Source organism: Moschus berezovskii, chromosome 1 (genome assembly GCF_049115385.1).
Source record: "Moschus berezovskii isolate FMDL1 chromosome 1, NW_MosBer_1.0, whole genome shotgun sequence".
Lineage (NCBI taxonomy): Eukaryota > Metazoa > Chordata > Mammalia > Artiodactyla > Moschidae > Moschus > Moschus berezovskii.
Genome location: NC_142460.1, coordinates 91,943,157 through 91,964,139, shown reverse-complemented (window position 1 = coordinate 91,964,139; position 20,983 = coordinate 91,943,157). Strand labels below are relative to the sequence as shown.

Here is a 20,983-nt window from a genome sequence, read left to right as displayed (position 1 = left end):
AAAACTGCAAGACATTGATGAAGGAAATTTTAGATGATTCAAAGAAACAGAAAGATAATCCCATGCTCTTGGATTGGAAGAGTTAATATTATTAAAATGACCATGTTACTGAGTAATCTATAGAGTTAATGCAGTCCCTATCAAAATACCCAGGACAACTAGAGCAGATAAAATTTACATGGAACCCCAGGTGACCCCCAAATTACCAAAGCAATTCTGAGAAAAAAAGAACGAAGGTGGGAGGTCACACCCTGACATAAATCATAGCAGTATTTTCTTGGATCAGTTTCCAAAGACAGAAGAAATAAGAACAAAAGTAAACAAATGGGACCTAATTAAACTTTGAAGCTTTTACACAGCCAAGGAAACCATCAACAAAATCAGAAGACAGCCTACAGAATGCAAGAAAGTATTTGCAAATGATGCAACCAACAATGGGTTAAAATCCAAAATATACAAACAGCTTATACAAGTCAATATGAAAACAGTTTGGTCAAAAAGGGGGAAGAAGACCTGAACAGACATTTTTCCAAAGAAGACATACAGATGGCTAGCAGGCACATGAAAAGATGCTTGGCACCACTAATTGTTAAAGAAATGCAAATCGGAACCCCAATGAGGTATCACTTCACCTGTCAGAATAGCTCTTATCAAAAAGTCTACAAATAATAAATGTCAGAAAGGATGTGGAGAAAAGGGAACCCATGTACATTGATGGTGAGAATGTAAATTGGTTCATCCATTGTGGAAAACAGTATAGAGGTTTCTTAAAAATAGAACTACCAATTCCACTCTTGGGTATATATCTGGAAAAAAATGAAAACACTAAATCAAAAAGATATGTTCACCCCAGTGTTCTGCATAATAGCACTGTTTACAGTAGTCAGGACATGGAAGCAACCTAAGTATACATCAAGAGATGAATAGATAAATAAGATGTGGCATATATATATGCATCAGTTCAGTTCAGTTCAGTTCGTTACTCAGTCGTGTCCAACTCTTTGCGACCCCATGAATCACAGCACACCAGGCCTCCCTGTCCATCACCAACTCCCGGAGTTCACTCAAACTCATGTCCATAGAGTCAGTGATGCCATCCAGCCATCTCATTCTCTGTCGTCCCCGTCTCCTCCCACCCCCAATCCCTCCTAGCATCAGAGTCTTTTCCAGTGAGTCAGCTCGTCGCATGAGGTGGCCAAAGTATTGGAGTTTCAGCTTTAGCATCAGTCCTTCCAATGAACACCCAGGATTGATCTCCTTTAGAATGGACTGGTTGGATCTCCTTGCAGTCCAAGGGACTCTCAAGAGTCTTCTCCAGCACCACAGTTCAAAAGCATCAATTCTTCAGCGATCAGCTTTCTTCACAGTCCAACTCTCACATCCATACATGACCACGGGAAAAACCATAGCCTTGACTAGACGGACCTTGATTGGCAAAGTAATGTCTCTGCTTTTTAATATACTATCTAGGTTGGTCATAACTTTCCTTCCAAGGAGTAAGTGTCTTTTAATTTCCTGGCTGCAGTCAGCATCTGCAGTGATTTTGGAGCCCCAAAAAATAAAGTCTGACACTGTTTCCACTGTTTTCCCATCTATTTCCCATGAAGTGATGGGACCAGATGTCATGATCTTCATTTTCTGAATGTTGAGCTTCAAGCCAACCTTTTCACTCTCCTCTTTCACTTTCATCAAGAGGCCTTTGAGTTCCTCTTCACTTTCTGCCATAAGGGTGGTGTCATCTGCATATCTGAGGTTATTGATATTTCTCCCGGCAATCTTGATTCCAGCTTGTGCTGCTTCCAGCCCAGCGTTCCTCATGATGTACTCTGCATATAAGTTAAATAAGCAGGGTGACATTATACAACCTTGACGTACTCCTTTTCCTATTTGGAACCAGTCTGTTGTTCCATGTCCAGTTCTGACTGTTGCTTCCTGACTTGCATACAGGTTTCTCCAGAGGCAAGTCAGGTGGTCTGATATTCCCATCTCTTTCAGAATTTTTTACAGTTTATTGTGATCCACACAGTCAAAGGCTTTGGCATAGTCAATGAAGCAGAAATAGATGTTTTTCTGGAACTCTCTTGCTTTCTCCATGATCCAGCAGATGTTGGCAATTTGATCTCTGGTTCCTCTGCCGTTTCTAAAACCAGCTTGAACACCTGAAAGTTCACGGTTCACGTATTGCTGAGGCCTGGCTTGGAGAATTTTGAGCATGACTTTACTAGCGTGTGAGATGAGTGCAATTGTTATACTTAGTTAAGTAAGTCAGAGAAAGACAAATACTATATATTACTTATATATGGAATCTAAAAAATAATACAAATGAATGTATATAGAAAGCAGAAACAGACTTGCAGACATAGAAAACAAACTTGTGGTTACATAGAGGGGAGAGAAGGCAGAAGGAAAAAATCAGGTATATGAAATTAACATACAAATTACTATATATAAAATAGATAAGCAACAAGGATTTACTGTATAGCATAGGGAATTAGACTCATTATCATATAACAACCTACAATGAAATATCTGCAAAAATACTGAATCACTATGCTGTATACCCGAAACATACAATATTGTAAATTAACTATACTTCAAAAAATAAAAAGAACTGGGTTGGCGGGGTTATTGAGAATGTAAATAAAGTAGCCTTCATACAGTTGAACATGTGTACAAGTCAAGATGTCTTATGAACCAAGTGATTTATTTCTCTTGATTGTTTAACTGGTCTTATTTTATTTTTTTCTAATAGAACTCAGAAACCACGATTAACTCGTACTGCTGTGCCCTCATTCTTGACAAAACGGGATCAGTCTGATGTAAAGAAAGTTCCTAAAGGTGTCCCCCTACAATTTGACATAAACAGTGTTGGAAAACAGGTAAATTTTCCCCCCTGTATTTCTCTGGGCCATTGACTGAAAATATTTTAATTAACAAAACTAATGTTGTATAATGAATTAAATAGGATGTCCTAACTATCCTCAACCCTAGGAAACTACCGGTCTATCCGTTTTCTGTCTCTGGATTTGCTTATTTTAGACCATTCATGTGAATGGAATCATATAATGTATGAAACTTTTTTCACTTAGCATAATTTTTTCATGGTTTATCCATTGTGTATATCAATATTTTATTTCTTTTTATTCTTGAATAACATTCCACCATATGGATATACTGTATTTTATTTGTCAGTTGATGGACATTTGGATTGTTTCCATTCTTTGGCTATTGTGAATAATGCTCCTCTGAACATTCATGTACATATGCTCACACAAAAACCTGTACATTCATGTTTTTGTGTGAGTGTATTTTATTTCTCCTTGGTAAATACCTAAGAATGGAATTGCTAGATCATATTATAATTCTGGGTTTAACCTTTGGGGAAGTACCAAATTGTTTTCCAGAGAAGTAGCTGCAGTACCATTCCTTCCAACATGTAAGAGAGTTCTGAATTTTTCCATGGCCTTACCAGCATTTATTATCTGTCATTTGATTTTAGACATTCTGATGCATGTCAAGTGGTGTATCTCACCATGGTTTTGACAGTTTTTGTATTAACCTTGTAATCTTGCTAAAATACACTTTCTACTTTTTAATAATTTTATAGATTACTTAGGATTTTCTTTGTAAGCAACCATGTCATTCTTTGAATTTCTTTCCAATCTTTAAATCTTTTCGTTTTCTTCATTATGATGGCTAGGACATTCAGTACTATGTTGAGAGCATGTTTGCTTGCTTTGTCTCCAGACTTGAGGAGAAAGCATTGTTTTTCACCATTAAGTTTGATGTTAGCAGTAGGCTGTTTTTATCAGATTGAGGAAGTTCCCTTCTATTTGTAATTTGCTGAGAATTTTTATCATGAATGAGTGTTACATTTTAAAATGTCAACTGTGGAGTATGGACAGAAATTTGACCAAATTTATTTCGCTTATTTTTATTTTGTCAGTTGTTACTTTCCTTTCAGCCTGGTATTCCCATCTCTTTAAGAATTTTCAAAGTTAGTTGTGATCCACACAAAGGCTTTCATGTAGTCAATGAAGCAGAAGTAGATGTTTTTCTGGAATTCCTTTGTTTTTTTCTATGATCCAGTGGATGTTGGCAGTTTGACCTCTGGTTCCTCTGCCTTTTCAAATCCAGCTTGAACATCTGGAGGTTCTCAATTCATATACTGTTGAAGCCTAGCTTGAAGGATTTTGAGTATTCCTTTGCTAGCATGTGAGACAAGTGTAGCTGTGCGGTAGTTTGAATATTCTTTGGCATTGCCCTTTTAGGGATTCTGACTCAGTTTCAATTCTAGACCTGCAAGTAGACAACTGACTTCCCTAAACTTCACTGAATTCACCTGTTTCATATGGGTGTTTGTTAGAATTTAAATGAGTTCATATATATATATATATAAGTATTCAGGAAATGTTGGGTATTATTACTGTGAATTATCATTATGATCACATTATTGTTCCAAAGCAAATGTTGCTTACAGTCAGGTTGTTAATTTTCGTTTTGTTTTGTTTTCTCTAGACAGGGATGACTTTGAATGAGCGATTTGGAATCCTGAAGGAACAGAGAGCCACTCTCACTTTCAACAAAGGAGGAAGCCGCTTTGTAACCGTGGGATAGATCCCATGTCAAAGGAACTTTTCAGTGATGACTCTTAAAAATTTAATTGCTTGAAGAGTTCATCACAGAAATTCAAGAAACTTTATTTCAAAATATTCACAAGGCTAAATAACTCTTATTTTTATTTTTGAAGTTTTTTTTAAACATGTATAAATAATGCCCTGAAAGAATAACAGGGAATATACCTATATGTTCTTAAAGATTTCATGGTTGGCCCAGACAGAACAATTCTCTATTTGACTTTTTTGATTCCTCATGCAGCAGAAAGAATGTGGAAAGATAGAAATTGATTATTTTATGATAGTGGTATTTAGGATCTCATTGCCTTTGCCCATTTTTTACACCTTACCATGGTAAATCTTGGTCTCCAAGATTTGAAGTAGGTCCCTTTGTTGCTGTCACTCATACATTAATAGTGTTGGTGTAATAAATGCAGTTGACTTTTCTTCATTAGGGATATAAAAAATTATTAGAATTTCAGTTTGGGGGTTTAAAATTTATGGGGATATCTGGAACTTGGTTCATTTTTCAAATAACATTAGGTTAATCCTCCAGAGTTGTAAATCTTTTAATGCTGAACTTTTTTTTAACAAGAAATATGACTCCGGGCATTAGCTTCTGTTTAAAATGTTGGTGTTTAAAGGCTGTAAATGGGTGTTTACAAAGTTATCTGATAGAGCCTAATTGGAGGAAAGTCCAGAGTAAAAATCTGGTAATTTGTGTGGAGAGAAAGTAGCAGGTTGAAGATGGTAACTGAGATGAAGACTTTAAAACTTAGGTCATAGGTATACTGTTTGGATTTAGTATAGATTTGAATCTAGTGTGCAGAAAGTATTCTTCAGATGATATTTGGAACAATTATAATTAAAATGGATTGAGTTCTGTAGATATTTTGATAGGAAAATTAGCCATAAAGTCCTGGACTTCTTATTTGAAAAAGTTAAATTTTAAGTTTACTAAGTTGAACAGTATACATACAGCTCTTAAAAAAATGTATATGTCACAAGGAAAAAGTGCAAAATTATAATAGAGTTAACATTATTACGACCTTGTTCTGTACCTTTGCTTCTGATTTCTTGTGTAAAGTTCAGGCATTTGTGGTAAGAAAAGGATTTCCCCCCGTCACACTCTGGAGGGTTAGGAGGAGTTAATTTGTTGTGCCAAGCTAGTGCTGAAAGTCCTCAGATGGTTGTAAATTTTAAGTCATGGTATAATACCAAAATGCAGCAAAATATTCAGACTACAGGTTACAAGTTTGGTCATTTTAAAGCTTAACTTTTCGGTTTGCTGTAATGTTAAAACCTCTAAGTAGGTGTTAGTTTTACTTGCAGTGTATTATTTGTGTTTATTTTTCCTGTTAAAACACAAAACATTGTTATGGCTCCTGCCTGTGTTGCAGGGTATACTAGACTTCATTGTTGTTTCTCGTGGTCCTTTGGTTACTTGGTTTATACTAGCCACGGAAAGCTATCAATAACAGTTTCATGCTTATACCAAAGAATTAAATCTGATCCTTAATATCTGGTATTTTGCTTGTAAGTCTACTGATAAGGGATTATTGGAAGCCAGTCATACAATTTGAAAGTAAACTCCAGTCTCTCTGTAGGCCAAGGACTCATTGCAAAACATTTTTGCAAGTATGAATGCTTAGATTTGATTCATGCAAAACATTTTAGACTGGTTTAGAGTTATTGATAACTTATTTTAAAACAAAGGAAAAACAACTGAGCACGAGTTTGCTGTCTTTAGACCAGTTTGTGAAAATACAGTATAAAGATGTTTTCATTTTCTTGTTCTTTTAAATATTATTGTACAGACCTATTATTAATGCCTTCTTTTTAAATCTTAAAAATCCCTCCAAATATTGATATTAAGTGCATCAAACAAAATGTCTTTGGTATATTAAACTTTTGCTCTTCATGCATCTGTAATTTCATTTTCTTTTTAAATATAAAATCTTGCCTTTGTTACAGCCAAATTATAATTCTCGAGTGCTAACATGTTGTATAAAAACAAAAGAATATGCTCTTTTGGAGGAAATTTTTCCTTTCTTAGAATGTGGTTGTAGTCATCCTTTTTCAGTTCTTAAAAGTTTTTTTTTAAACAAGATGCAACTTAAATTTCCCTTTGCATCAAGGTGTATAAAAAACATTGATGCAGTGCATCACAAAATGAACGTTTGTATTTAATGAGGAGATGCTTTACACTGTACTTTTTGGTGTTTTTTGGAAAAGTTACCTTTAGATCTGAAGCTGTTCATTTTTAACAAATAAAATATTATAGGTCTCTCATGATTTATTCTTAGCTAAAAAGATTGAGTTGTGGTTTTTAGATTGTTTTGTGTTACAAAGCACTTTGTAGTGACTATAACATTTAGGATTTGAAAAGCTGCCCAACAAATTGGTAAATCAATTTAGACTCATATTGACATCCCACTAATTATCTTTTGATCGCTTCATTTATAGCTCCAACAAGTAGGGGGAGTTAGAGAATCAAATTTTCTTACAATGCAATATATTAGAGTGAATGAACCTTTAGAGATCATCCAGTTTTTTTTTTTTTTTTAATATCTTGGTTTAGTGATACTCAGCTTTTCAAGACTTGTGTGTGATCCAGTCACTTTTTAAGCTTAGATCTTTTAATTCTCCATGAATGGAACACCCACAGAAAGTAGTGGAATGGTGTGTGACTTGATATCTAAGAAATGGTAATACCATGCTTTAGCATTTGTAACATGGTAAGTAAATACACTCTGCCAGTGATAATTATGAGATTTCATCACTTTTCATTCCAGTTAGGTAGACCTATTAGAAAAGGCCAGTGTTCCTAGTCAAACATTATGTATTTTTCTCTAATAGGTATAAACTTCACCACAATTTTAATTATAAGCAAATCATAAAATACTACAAGTATGAAGAAACTTTGAATTTATTTATGGTTAGTTTTTGTTATAATAGATAGGTATATCATATTTTGCTGTCAATAGCTTTGTAATTCACAGTGTAACATAAACAGTGTTGGGGTACCTTTTGTTTTGATTTCTGTTACTCTAAGGAGGTAAGAGTGAGAAGAAATAGCGGACAGAGAATGAATACACTGCAGAGAATGAATACCATACATTCTGAATGCAGGAAACGTTAGGGCAGAAAATGATCTCTTCATTTCTGATCTCTAAACCTTTGAAGTCTCATCAGAATTATATGATTATTTGTTTTTTGCCACTGTAAGAAAAAAGAAAGCATGAGATTTAAGCTTTTGTTAAGTTAAAAGCGAGTTATTTTTGCATAGATCAGTTTGGAGTTAACCCCTCTTTAAAAATGACACCAGTAAAGTCCAAGCATTTACAACAAGAATTTTGGACTACTGTGAACCATTAAGACGCATTTCCCATGTGGCTCAGAAGGTAAAGTACCTACCTGCAATGGTAAAGTACTCAGATGGTAAAGTACCTACCTGCAATGCAGGAGACTGGGGTTCAGTCCCTGGGTTGGGAAGATCCCCTGGAGAAGGAAGTGGCAATCCACTCCAGTACTCTTGCCTGAAAAATCCCATGGACAGAGGAGCCTGGTAGGCTACAGTCCATGGGGTCGCAAAGTGTCGGACACAACTGAGCGATTTTGCTAAAGCTGAAACTCCAATACTTTGACCACCTCATATGACGAGTTGACTCACTGGAAAAGACTCTGATGCTGGGAAGGATTGGGGGTGGGAGGAGAAGGGGACAACAGAGAATGAGATGGCTGGATGGCATCACCAACTCAATGGAGATGAGTTTGAGTGAACTCCGGGAGTTGGTGATGGACAGGGAGGCCTGGTGTGCTGTGATTCATGGAGTCGCAGAGTTGGACACGACTGAGCGACTGAACTGAACTGAAGAGGGATTTAAAGATTTGTTTATAAATTGTTGACTTTGACTGTCTCTTTTTTTCCCTGCCATTACAGTTTACTTTCTGTCTGAAATCTATTCAACTAAAAGCTTAATAAAACAAGGAAATGTGATGCCATTCTGGAACTGAAATTCCTCTTTCTCAATATATTCTGATGAGCTGTATGGCGTGCTGTGATTCATGGGGTCGCAAAGAGTCGGACACGACTGAGCAACTGAACTGAACTGAACTGAAAGAAAAATAAAGAGGGATTTCGCCAGTGGCCCAGTGGTTAAAACTTCACCTTCCAATGCAGGGGGTGCAGTTCTATCTCTGGTTGGGGAACTAAGATCTCACATGCCTTGGAGGCAAAAATCCAAAACATAAAATAGAAGCAGTATTGTAACAAGTTCAATAAAGACTTTTAAAAGGTCCACATCCAAAAAAACCCAGATAAATAGGAAATTATTTCCCTAGCCTGTATGTTTAATTTCTATTTCCAATTCTGTTTTCCTGAGAAGAAAATCACATTGTCTAAATTTTCTTGTAAAATTTCTTTAAAAGTCAATTCTTTTTTTTTTTTCCACTAAAGAAGTCAGAAAGGGTAGGACCAAACATTTGTTGAACATATTCAACACACCAGCTTCTGTGCTTTGAAGAGAAGGGGATTGGCCAAGATTTTAATCCTACTGCTTTGAGTTTATAAAGTAGAATCTTAAAGGAGTAGCCATAATATATTTCTAATGAGTAAAAGTAGGGAAAGAACTTTATTTCTGCGTGATATGAGGTGGAGAGAGTTACTAAGGTTGGAGTGAAACTTTTGCTGCTAGTGTTCAATGAGTAAACTTTCAGCCTATAAAATACACAGGGAGAAGCAGGAAGGTTCTTTGTGTTAATAACTAACATTCGGTAAACCCCCATTGACTTTTCATCTCCTTTTCTGCTTCCAGACCACAGAGCAGTAGTGGAGTAAGTTAGAGATCCCTGAAGCCCTTTTACTCACCCCTTTTGCAACTGTTTCTCATCACTTCTTTTATTCATCACTAGACTCTGGTGAATTCCCTGCAATGACTCCCATTTCCCATACCTTATTTTCTTAAGGTGATTTTGTCCCTTCCTTTATGGAGAAGATTGAGGGAGAAGGATGAGAATTCCCTTGTTCTACCTTTAATTTGTAGATAAAACTTCAAATCCTTAGAGGTCTCAAAATTAACTTCTGATTTATCTTTTCTTCCAGCCTTCCTTTATGTAGGACTAGTTCTTTATATAATAGTGTATATATAGCATCTTCATTTTTCCTGTATCCACAGGCTTCTGTTTCGGCCTGGTAGCCTTAATATACAGATATTTTGGATTTAATGAGACCCTGTTCTCAAATATTGTAATTCTTTTTTTCTCCTAACCTCTGCTGTGTTAGTAATTAACAGCATCTTTGTTTCTTTCCACTTACTCTATTTTTAAACTATTGATATACTCAGCCAGGATATTGAAGATAATTATAGAGTTTAACATATTAAAGACCTTAAAATCTAGTTGACTAGACAAAGTCTGCTGCTGCTGCTGCTAAGTCGCTTCAGTCGTGTCCAACTCTGCGACCCCATAGATGGCAGCCCACCAGGCTCCCCTGTCCTTGGGATTCTCCAGGCAAGAACATTGGAGTGGGTTGCTATTTCCTTCTCCAATGCGTGAAAGTGAAGTCGCTCAGTCGTGTCTGACTCTTGGCGACCCCATGGACTGCAGCCTACCAGGCCCCTCCATCATGGGATTTTCTAGGCAAGAGTACTAGAGTGGCTTGCCGCTGCCTTCTCCGAGACAAAGTATAGTCAATCTATAAACTTGGTCAGAACTTTAAAGGCCGGAATTAGCATGGTATGTTGTAATAATGATATGTGCAGGTGGATAGGAAGAATGAGGCCATATTATGGAGAATTTGTCAAAGGAATTCAAATGTGGAAGGTAATCAGTAATCAAATATAGATGATATCTGTGCATTGTAAAAGTCTGACTATAGCACTGTAGCATTAATATGGAATATTTTTTGTGGTTATATTGCTTTTGTGGTTGAAATAGCTCTAAAAAAAATGAGAACCTGCTCTTTAAAGAGCTTAAAGTCTTTCTAAGAGTAACAATTTTAGAAGTCTAGAGTAACAAAAACCACTTCATACATTGGATAGATGATAACCTGCCAGGGATAACAGATCACTTGCTATTTGGGTGACCCATGTTCATTAGAGACATTGATCATGGAACCTGTTGCTGAACCTAAAACACAGTAAGAATTTACAGAACAACTCTCTGAGCAACTGATACTAATGAACTTTGGCACTGAGATTAAACATTTTTACAGTCTTCTATTTCAGAGTTGGGAAAGTGCTAATCAAAGTTTCATTGTAAAGCTGAACCTTGAGTGATGGACAGCATCTCTCCAGCCTTACTCTCTTTTGCTCTCTGACAAGAACTTTTTGGCCTGTGGCAATATTCTCCACACAAACCATTATAAATCATACCTGGATATGTTCATGTTGATATTCCTTTCAATTTGGGATATTACTGTCCCCTTCCAGCTTATTGCACTTCAGAATCCTTCATATTTGTTTCAGAATTTGACATACTAGATTCCTTTTCTTTGAATTCTGATGGTTAATCCCAACCACCCCTACTCAGCCCTTTTTTGTGGTATTAATCTCTATTTGGCTTATTTGGATTCCATAATTGCAATCTAGGAAAAGGACTGTATCTGACAGTCTTATTTCCCACAGAAAATACTAGTTGATTGATTGTAGGGGAAATTTACATCATTTAGCAGGAATGACTTAAATGTCATTTAATAATGTCAAGAATAAGCTGAAGACTGGTTGCAATATATGTGAGGCCTAATTGGTTTAAAATGAAGTGGGAATTCCCTGGCGGTCCAGTGGTTAGAACTCCCAGCTTTCATTCTGGAGGGCATAGGTTCAATCCCTCATTCAGGAAGTCATGCTGCTGTGCATGTCGCCCAGTCCTGCCAACTCTGCAACCCTCTGAACTGCAGCCTACCAGGCTCCTCTGTCCATGGGATCAGAAAGCTAAAATCCTGCAAGTCCCATGGTGTGGTAAAAAATTATAAGATATTTTTAATAAAATGAAATATTTTCTACTTTTCCAGTAACTGGTTTCATTTTTATTTTTAACTTTCTTTAGTTCTATAATTCCCACTTGTAGATTATGGTAAGATCATTTTCTCTTCCTCAGTTTTGCTTCTAGACCCAAATTTTAGACTTCAATGAGGTTCACCCAGTTTTGTTCAACAATAAAATCTTGCTCAAAGAAGAGGTACTATTTAAAGTGTTTATTTTCCTTAAGAAGCTATTTTGTAGGAAGGGCCTAAAATATTTATATAACTCTTTCAATGAGAATTATGAAGTTTGGGAGCCAGGTTAACACTTCTTTTTCCCTCAGGCCATAATGGTTAATAAATTCACAATCTCCACTTAAATCACTCGACAAGTCAAGGAATCTTTCCCCTCGTTTTTGGCAGCAATAGTGTTAAAACTTAATGTTTAATCTAATCCTCCTAAGGAAGGAAGGTAGTTTTGGTGAGGAGCGTTGTCTGAAAGATATTTTTGTAGAGGTATGTTAGAAAGGCCACTGGGAGCCTACCGTAGGGAGCTGCTCCAGATTTGTGAGTTCATTTTAAATTTCTCTTGGAAACCTCGTGTGGGCGGAGGCCAGCTCCTGGAAGTGCAGAGCGGCACCGCAGCCCTGTCCATCAAGGGACCCGGCCGGGGTCTGTAAGCCCCTTTCCCCGCCCACCTATCATCTGGTCGCGCATGCGCTGAGCTGAAGGGCCGGAGAGTTGTGGGCTGGGAAATGGCGGCTGCGGGCTTGGTCGCTGTGGCCGCGGCTGCAGAATACTCTTGTCCAGGAGCGTCGGGAGGTAACCTCTCGGTTGTTAACTGCGGCCCAAACTCTGGGGCGGGCCCTGGCCCTGGCCCGGGCTCGTGGAGTCGCTCCCTCGACCGAGCGCTGGAGGAGGCGGCGGTAACCGGGGTGCTGAGCCTGAGCGGCCGGAAACTGAGGGAGTTTCCCCGGGGAGCGGCCAACCACGACCTGACGGACACCACTCGGGCGGGTGAGTGGGGTGGGGGACATCCCAGCGGACAGGAGGCCCCGGGCGCGGCCGGAGGCCGCCCTGGCCGTTCGGGGGAGTCGCGGGTAGTTACAGTAACTGGTCCTATTACTCCTGGTCGGGACCAGGGTAAAGGGGAGAAGCCGACTGCCCCAGCCCACCCAGGCCTGCGGGTCAGACCCCGAGCCTGGGGCGAGGCGGACAGCATCATCTCTCGGGAAGAGGGCCATAGGAACTGATGGGTAGTGTTTTACTTCCCTAGAAAATTAACTTTTGCGGAAGCTGAGGCAGACCCTTGCTCCGCCTGATTGTTCAGGCCAATTCGGATTTAGGATGCCAGATTGACTACTCAGATTTAGGTTTGTAGCGCGCTTTTAATCGGAGTAATATTGGTCGCTGCATTGTCAGGAAAACATGACTCTCAGCACTGGCGATTTTTAAGAAATGTTGTTTTCAGCGTGAGCCCGAACGCTTTTCCTTTCTCCCCTTCGTCTAGTTGACTTACCAAATGTACTTGTAAAAATAACTAGGGCCAACTTTAATACTTCCACTACTTTTCCTCTTACCTCATGCCCCCTCAAAAAAAAGTTGCAGGAAGAAAACTATTTAGAAAAACGCACAAAACATAGTTGCCTACCGTATCTATGTTTAATTCTTTAAGAAAAAACAAACATTACTTTGCCTTATACATATTTAACACAGAAAAGAAAACAAATTAGATATTATTTGATTTTCTTAGTTGTAGAGAACAATATCTGGTGACTGAGGTGTTCAGCATGTTTCCCTTGAGGTGTTCAACATGTTTCCTTTGTGTTTAAAATACAGCTTCCTAAAGGAGTAGATTAAAAACAGTCAGTACAAAGGAAGAAAACATCTCTTACATATAGTATAGTATGATGTAATTATTTTCATACAACCTTTCTTAAGCTGTTAACTTTTCCTGTGTTTGTGCGCTCATTAAAGATTGCTGAGTATTACATATGATTCACTCATTTTAGAAAGATAAGCAAAACTGTTAACACTACTTCAAGAAACTGTTTTCCAAAGAAACTGCCTCTTGTGTAAAATGGAAAGAATCAAATGTCTGTCTGTTTAATCTTTTTGAAAACAGTTACATAGAATATAGTTTGTGTTTTTTAGTGAATGACCTTAAAATTAAATTTTTTTGCTTATGTAAATGAGCGGCCACTTGCCTCTTGTATGTGTTCTGATAGACAGCATCTAAATTTGTCGTTCATACCCCAAGTTTCATGATTCTGTTCAGGAGGTGGCTATATGGCATATGACTGACTGTTCAGGAGATGGATAGCATAGTGACTTCATATTGGCATGAGTCATTTCAGTATTACTACATTAAGCCTGAAGTTAAGGGATAAGTTGATTGTAGGAGTTTATCTAGCTCATTATCTTACCGTCTTTAAATAGCTCTAGGGCCAGTGTCTTTTCCTTTAAGAAATATTAGCTAACAAAGAAAACTCAAAGGCATTTATGAAGAATAAGTAATGACAATGAATTTTTCCCTTACTATGCTGTGAAGTTTTAATTCATTATTATCCACACTTGTTTTTATTACTTTAATAGTTTATTTATAAACCAGATTTTTTATTCATTGACATTTTATTTAGTCAAAAAGTCTAGAAGAGGAGAAAAAGATTGCAAAATACTTTATAACCTGTTAGACTAATTTCTAAAATGTCAGAAATATCACTTATTAAGTATAAGAAGTCTTTGGCAGACCGTGGTGAGTACAAAAATACTGAATTCTCTAAATTATTTTAAACAGATAATTTGATGTGGATAACATCATTGAGTTTTCACTGTTTACTATTCATTGTGGTAGATGTTTAAAATACATTGCCTTGTTAAATGCTTAACAACCAATGGATTAAATATTATTATCCCAAGGATTTCCTTGGTGATCCAGTAGCTAAGACACTGCACTTCCAGTGTAGGTGACCTGGGTTTAATCCCAGGGCAGGTAACTAGATCTCACATGCCACAACTAAGACCCAGCACAGCCAAATAAATAAAAATAAATGCTTAAAATGTTATTATCCCAAATTTACATATGAGGAATCACACAGAATTTACAAGAAGCCACTCAGAATCATATAAATAATAATAGTGGTAGAATTTCAGCCTGGGTCCATCTTGCTCTTTTTCTCTTCACTGTGCCACACAGCCTCTTTACATACAGATAGATATTACCATTCCTGTTTTTAGAGGTAATGAAACCCAGGTTTGGAGAGAAAAATAATTTGCTTAAAGACTTGTAGCTAAAGCCTAGGAAGGTGTTGTTAGCCATAATTTGAGCCTAACTCAAATCCTGTTTGAGGTAACTCCAAAACCCAATTTTTGTTAGCTGAAATGTTTTGTTTAGACCCTACAGAAAATTTAAAGCCCAAAACATTACTTGAACACTATATTAAAAGTTGCCACATATTCTGTTCTTTCCTAATATATAGAATGTATCTATAGATACATAGACCTGCTATCCTTACATTTTAAGAGATAGTACATATTACCCGTACTGTTTATAACTTGACAGAATTCATCATGCAACATTTTCTTGGGATTTTCCCCCTCCTGTTTGTTTTAAATGATAGATTTTTTAGGAAGAAAAAGAAGTGTTTGTTTGGAAATGAGTTACTTGATCCAATGGACAGGGAAAATCTTAAATCACGAAAGACTTTTGGGGGCCGAAAAGTTGTAGCTTTAATTTGGGGAGGCAGAAATGGGAAGGAAAGCCATTCCAGTCAGTGGAATGGATCCCACCCTGCCACAGAGGTGTGCACATAACTCAGGGCTAGCTAGTCAAGTAGTCCATCCCTCTGGCAACAGTGATAGTTTAGAGATGGACACATTTTCCTATCAGCATGCAGGAGTGTTAATTCTGTTGAGAAAGAGGCATGCTTTGAACCCTGGAGTTGCTGAGAGAATAGAGTGTGAACCTGGAGCTTGCCAATAAATTGAAAACAGAGCCAAAAGATGGAAAGAATGAGGCCAAGTTCTGATGGTAATCTTTGGATCAATAGCCAGGCTTTAAATTAGTGGTATCCTTGGACTGTCAAATTATGCAAGCTAATGAATTCCTTTTCCTACTTAATCTGAGTAGACTTTTTGATACAAAATAAGAGTCCTGAGTAATACGACAGTGAGTCTGCTCTTGAAGTTGTGGGAAGGTCAGTTTGGTCAGAATAAATCGGTTGGATTAGAGAATATGAGAGCTGCCCTTTGCATTTGAGGCAGCTGACTGATGATAGGTTTGGAAACAGGGAGATTGTTCATTTAACAGGTGTTTGTTGACTAAAGGATTTTCAGGTGTAGATACACAAAGAGGACCAAGACACTCCCTGTTCTCAAAGAACTCAAGAGACCTTGTGTAATAGAATGAGTAGATGTAAAGATTATTTGAATTTTCTAATAATAGCAAAACTTTTATGTGTAAGGCATTATGCTCGGTAATATAGTGGGAATAAAAGTAAGAAAAGACTCTGTCCTGTAAGCATTAAAAATCTAGTCATCTGTTTGGCTGGCTGCAGTAATGGTCACGGAATGAAAAGCAGTCTGAGATCATACTGGAAAATAAATGTACGAATGGTGACTGAGTTTTTTTTTTTTAAAGAGACAGAATGCATCAAGTTGCCTCAGTTAAACCTGTAGGGCTAGGAAGGTGGTAATGCTACTGATAATAATAGTAGCTAACACTGTTGAGCTGTTAGCATATTGCAAATTTTGTACTAAGCTATATATATAAAATGCACATATAACAACCACCTGAGTTGTTTTAACCCCATTTTACATGTAAAAATGGAGACTTGAGATTAATCTGATCAGTATTACACAGGTAATAAATGACAGCACTAGGATTCAAATCCAAATACATCTGATCCTAAAACTTCTGTTTTTGATCACTAAGCCGTACTGACAAAGTTTGGTTCAGTTTCTTTAGTTGGCCTGATACATGTTCTACCGGAGTCTTAAATGTATTAGGCCAACTAAAGAAACTGTGCAGCAAATAGAAGTGTGAATCTGGAACTTCTAAGAGTGAAGTTAGAACTGCAGCATAAATTTGAGACAGTCGTAATGAAGGGTTTATGCAGTTCTTGGAGAGAGAATGTGGAGAGTGGAAAACTTGGTCACTGACAACCATGGGGTACCATAGCACTTAAAGGGCAAGAAGAATCAGTCCGAGAAAAAACCAGAAACAAACTAGGCTTCTACTAGAATTTAGAGACTCCTAAAACCAAAGGAACTGTAGTAACCCTCTAAAGTTATTTTACAAATGAGAAGCTGTCTTAAAGATTAAGACTTTGTTTAAGGTTTTATAGTGAAGTGGTGCTGTTTTGCAGAAGACAAGTAGTATCATAGTTGAATGTGTAAGAAATCTTTTCTGAATGGAGAATTGAAAACAGGAAACCAAGGATTCAACTTTTGGGAAAAGCCTGTGGTTGATGGCAGATGGGAGAGACTAATGATACAAAAAAAAGAAAGAAATTGAGACGTAATGGGTGAACCTAACTGAAGCCATGAGAAGGCGGCTTTCGAGAATTGTGTGCTTATTTTCTAGATAAAGAAGAATGAGGATTGCATAAAAGACCATTTAATTTTTCAGAAAACATTCTTTAACTCACACAATCATGGTTTTGTTAGTCTTGGAAATATGCATTGAAATGCCAGGTCTTAAGCGAAAACCATATTTTTCTTGGATACTTATTTATGTATATTTTGTATCAATTGCAGTCTATGTACTGAGTGAATTTTCTACAACAGTGTTGTCCAGTATAGCAGCTACTAGCCTAAGTGGTTATTAAAATTAAAATAAGTTAAAATTTTAAAATTTGGTTCCTTAATTGTACTAGCCACATTTCAAATGCTCAGTGGCCACATGTATCATATTGGTCAGCACATTAGACAGACCTACTGTCCATTATATTGGACAGCACAGGTAATAGAATCTTCCCATCATCACAGAAAGTTGTATTTGACAGTGATGTTGGGGCATACTGCAATGCCTTTCTATATCCTTGAATACAATAAGCCGCCATGATCACTAGAGGTGAGTACACTTAAATAATTGTTGAGAAGATAGCAGCAAATGGGGGCTCAGTCATAATCACCAGATCTTTGATCATATCTCAGGGCTGAAAGGGGATATATCATTTTTTCCTATAGAAATAATATCTTGGTTTTTTTTTTTTTTTTTAAAGTAAGGGTGTTGACTTTTTACTTTTTTTGGCTGCATCAGGTCTTCATTGAAGCACACAGGATCTTTGATCTTTGTTACAGCACGTGGGATCTTTAGTTTTTGCATGCGAACTCTTAGTTGTGGCTTGTGGGATCTATTCCCTGACCAGGGATTGAACCTGGGCCCCCTGCATTAGGAGCACAGAGTCTTAGCTGCTGGACCATTAGGCAAGTCCTAGAAATAATATCTTCTTAATAAAAACTGCCATTTAAGCATGCCATCTTTGTTAATAGAGGCATTAACTGTATAGTTGACCCATTTTTCATCTGTGAGTATCATGCGCTCAAATCTGGAACCTTCTAAGAGCTTTAGGAATGAGAGAAGAGTAGGAAAAAACCAAAGCTAATTTTATTTGACTAATCAGACTGTTTCAAAATCATTCCTTCTGATATTAAGAGTTGTACATGCTCATTGTAGTACAAAAAGTTATAAAGAAGACATTAAAGATCTTTTGTAATTCTACTTACCACAGAAAACTGGTAGTGAACCTTGGTTTGAAATCTTTAAACATTTTCTTCATGAATATATACATTCTCACTTTTTAAAAAAATCTTAAAATGGGATCTTAAAAAGGCTGTTTTATCATTTTTTCACTGCATGATATACAGTATCAGAAAATATCTGCTACAGAAAGATATGTAGCATAGTTGTTAATAGTAGTCCGCCAGAGGTATACTGTCTTCTCATTTACCCTGTTGATACACTTTGGAATTGTCTTCATCTTTCACTGTTACAAACGATATTGCTGAAAATAACTTCATGTGTATCTCTTTGCAGACTTGTTTAATTTCCTTAGGATAAATCCCTAGAAATATTATTGATTGGTTAAAAGAATGTACAGTTTTAGGGGCTTTTAAATACAGATTGTAAAACTGTTATTCCTAAAGGGTTTTTTAGCTTAGGTTTGTATCAGCAGCTCATGAGTTGTCTTCACTTTGCTGATTTTATTCTTTGTGATCTGTGTCAGTCTGATAGCGGAGAGATTGTATCTCCTTCTTTTGTATTCAGTTCATCTTGAGAAATGTAATTTTTACTACCATAAGAAAAAGTATATAAATACAAAGAGAAAATATATTTTTTTCTGCATCCTTTTGTCAGAATAAATTGATGACAAAGAATCATAAACTGTTTCTGCCTGTATATAAACTCCTATATTTGAATTTTTCTGTGATTATAAAAGTAACACGTTTATTACCGAAAATTTGGGAAAAAATACACAAAGTAGAGAAAGAAAAAAAAGTAATATTACTGCATCAATAAACCACTGTGAACATTTTGACATATTCTTCCAATTTTTTTTTAATCTGTACGTGTATATTGAAAAACATGGTATTAGCTTTTTGTAGTCTGCTTTTTTCCACTGTAGAGTATATTAGAAATATTGTGTCATATCTGTTAACATTTTCTTGTAATAGAATTCTAGTGGTTGCAGAGTATTTAATTATGTCTTTGCACTTAATCAGATCCCTTTTATTGAGCATTTAGACTATTTCTAATTTTTTATTGTTATAAATAATACTAGAGTAGAAAATGGCATCTCCAGTATTGCCTGGAAAATTCCATGGGCAGAGTAGCCTGGTGGACTGTAGTTCACGGGGCCCCAAAGAGTCAGACAAGACTGAGCACAGCAAGTGAACTCTTATATAAATGTAACTCTTTGCTCACATCTCTTATTCAGTTCAGTTCAGTTCAGTTCAGTCGCTCAGTCGTGTCCGACTCTCCGCGACCCCATGAATCACAGCACGCCAGGCCTCCCTGTCCATCACCAACTCCCGGAGTACACTCAAACTCATGTCCACAGAGTTGGTGATGCCATCCAGCCATCTCATTCTCCGTCGTCCCCTTCTCCTCCCGCCCCCAACCCTTCCCAGCATCAGAGACTTTTCCAGTGAGTCAACTCGTCGCATGAGGTGGCCAAAGTATTGGAGTTTCAGCTTTAGCATCAGTCCCTCCAATGAACATCCAGGATTGATCTCCTTTAGAATGGACTGGTTGGATCTCCTTGCAGTATAAGGGACTCTCAAGAGTCTTCTCCAACACCACAGTTCAAAAGCATCGATTCTTCGGCGATCAGCTTTCTTCACAGTCCAACTCTCACATCCATACATGACCACGGGAAAAGCCATTGCCTTGACTAGACAGACCTTGGTTGGCAAAGTAACGTCTCTGCTTTTTAATATACTATCAAGGTTGGTCATAACTTTCCTTCCAAGGAGCAAGCGTCTTTTGATTTCATGGCTGCAATCAGCATCTGCAGTGATTTTGGAGCCCAAAAAAACAAAGTCTGACACTGTTTCCACTGTTTTTCCATCTATTTCCCATGAAGTGATGGGACCAGATGCCATCTCTTACTAAATAAATTCCTAGAAGTGGAATTGTTCTAACAAATTATATGCAACTTTAAAAACATAAATAAAACATAACTTACAAACAGAATTACAAAAGGAGTTTCTCATAGAAACAGTGTTACAAACTTTATATAGTTTAACTAGGTTTATAGGCCACCTACAAAAGACCTGTTTTTTTTTCTTAAACATGAAAGGCAACTTAACTCACATTTGATATGTCTTTATACCTAAAAGCCAGCTCTTCCACTTCTCTGTCTATAAAGAGTATGTGTATACGTTAATAACAAATTCTTATTGAGTTCCTCTAACCTCAGAAAAGAGCAGGGGTGTAGAGCTTGAAGTTGCCTTAATAGAGAACTTAAAATTTCAAGGCTTGGAATTGTATTAAAGTGCCACCCTATATTATATGTTCATGCTTGTTTTAATGCAAATCTATGGCTTCAAACCAAATTAGTTTTTATAGTGTTTATTGTTTTCTGTAATTCACGTCCCCCCCCACCACCGCCCAGTACGCTACTTTCATAAATATGGATATAATATTGTATATAATACTACTCTGTAACAAAGTATCCATGAATATATACATATGCCCTGGTGGCTCAGAGGTTAAAGCGTCTGCCTCCAATGCGGGAGACCCGGGTTCGATCCCTGGGTCGGGAAGATCCCCTGGAGAAGGAAACGGTAACCCACTCCAGTATTCTTGCCTGGAGAATCCCATGGACGGAGAAGCCTGGTAGGCTGCAGTCCACGGGGTCGCAAAGAGTCGGACACGACTGAGCGACTGAACAGAACAGAC

General features: G+C 37.2%; 2 protein-coding genes across 9 annotated transcripts in view; both read left to right on the top strand.

Moving 5' to 3' along the window:
* The window catches only part of FYTTD1 (forty-two-three domain containing 1), a 33,724-nt gene extending 27,129 nt beyond the window's left edge, over nt 1-6,595 (top strand). The window contains exons 8-9 of the mRNA XM_055399835.2: nt 2,753-2,879; nt 4,519-6,595. Coding sequence (XP_055255810.1) covers nt 2,753-2,879; nt 4,519-4,617 — 226 coding nt within the window. The 3' untranslated portion in view covers nt 4,618-6,595. The remainder of the gene's footprint in view (nt 1-2,752; nt 2,880-4,518) is intronic.
* A 5,698-nt stretch (nt 6,596-12,293) lies between these two features.
* LRCH3 (leucine rich repeats and calponin homology domain containing 3) overlaps nt 12,294-20,983 on the top strand; it is a 102,521-nt gene continuing 93,831 nt past the window's right edge. For all 8 annotated transcript variants that reach the window (XM_055399332.2, XM_055399002.2, XM_055399418.2 and 5 more), the window contains exon 1: nt 12,294-12,594. In XM_055399332.2, coding sequence (XP_055255307.1) covers nt 12,333-12,594 — 262 coding nt within the window. In that variant the 5' untranslated portion in view covers nt 12,294-12,332. The remainder of the gene's footprint in view (nt 12,595-20,983) is intronic.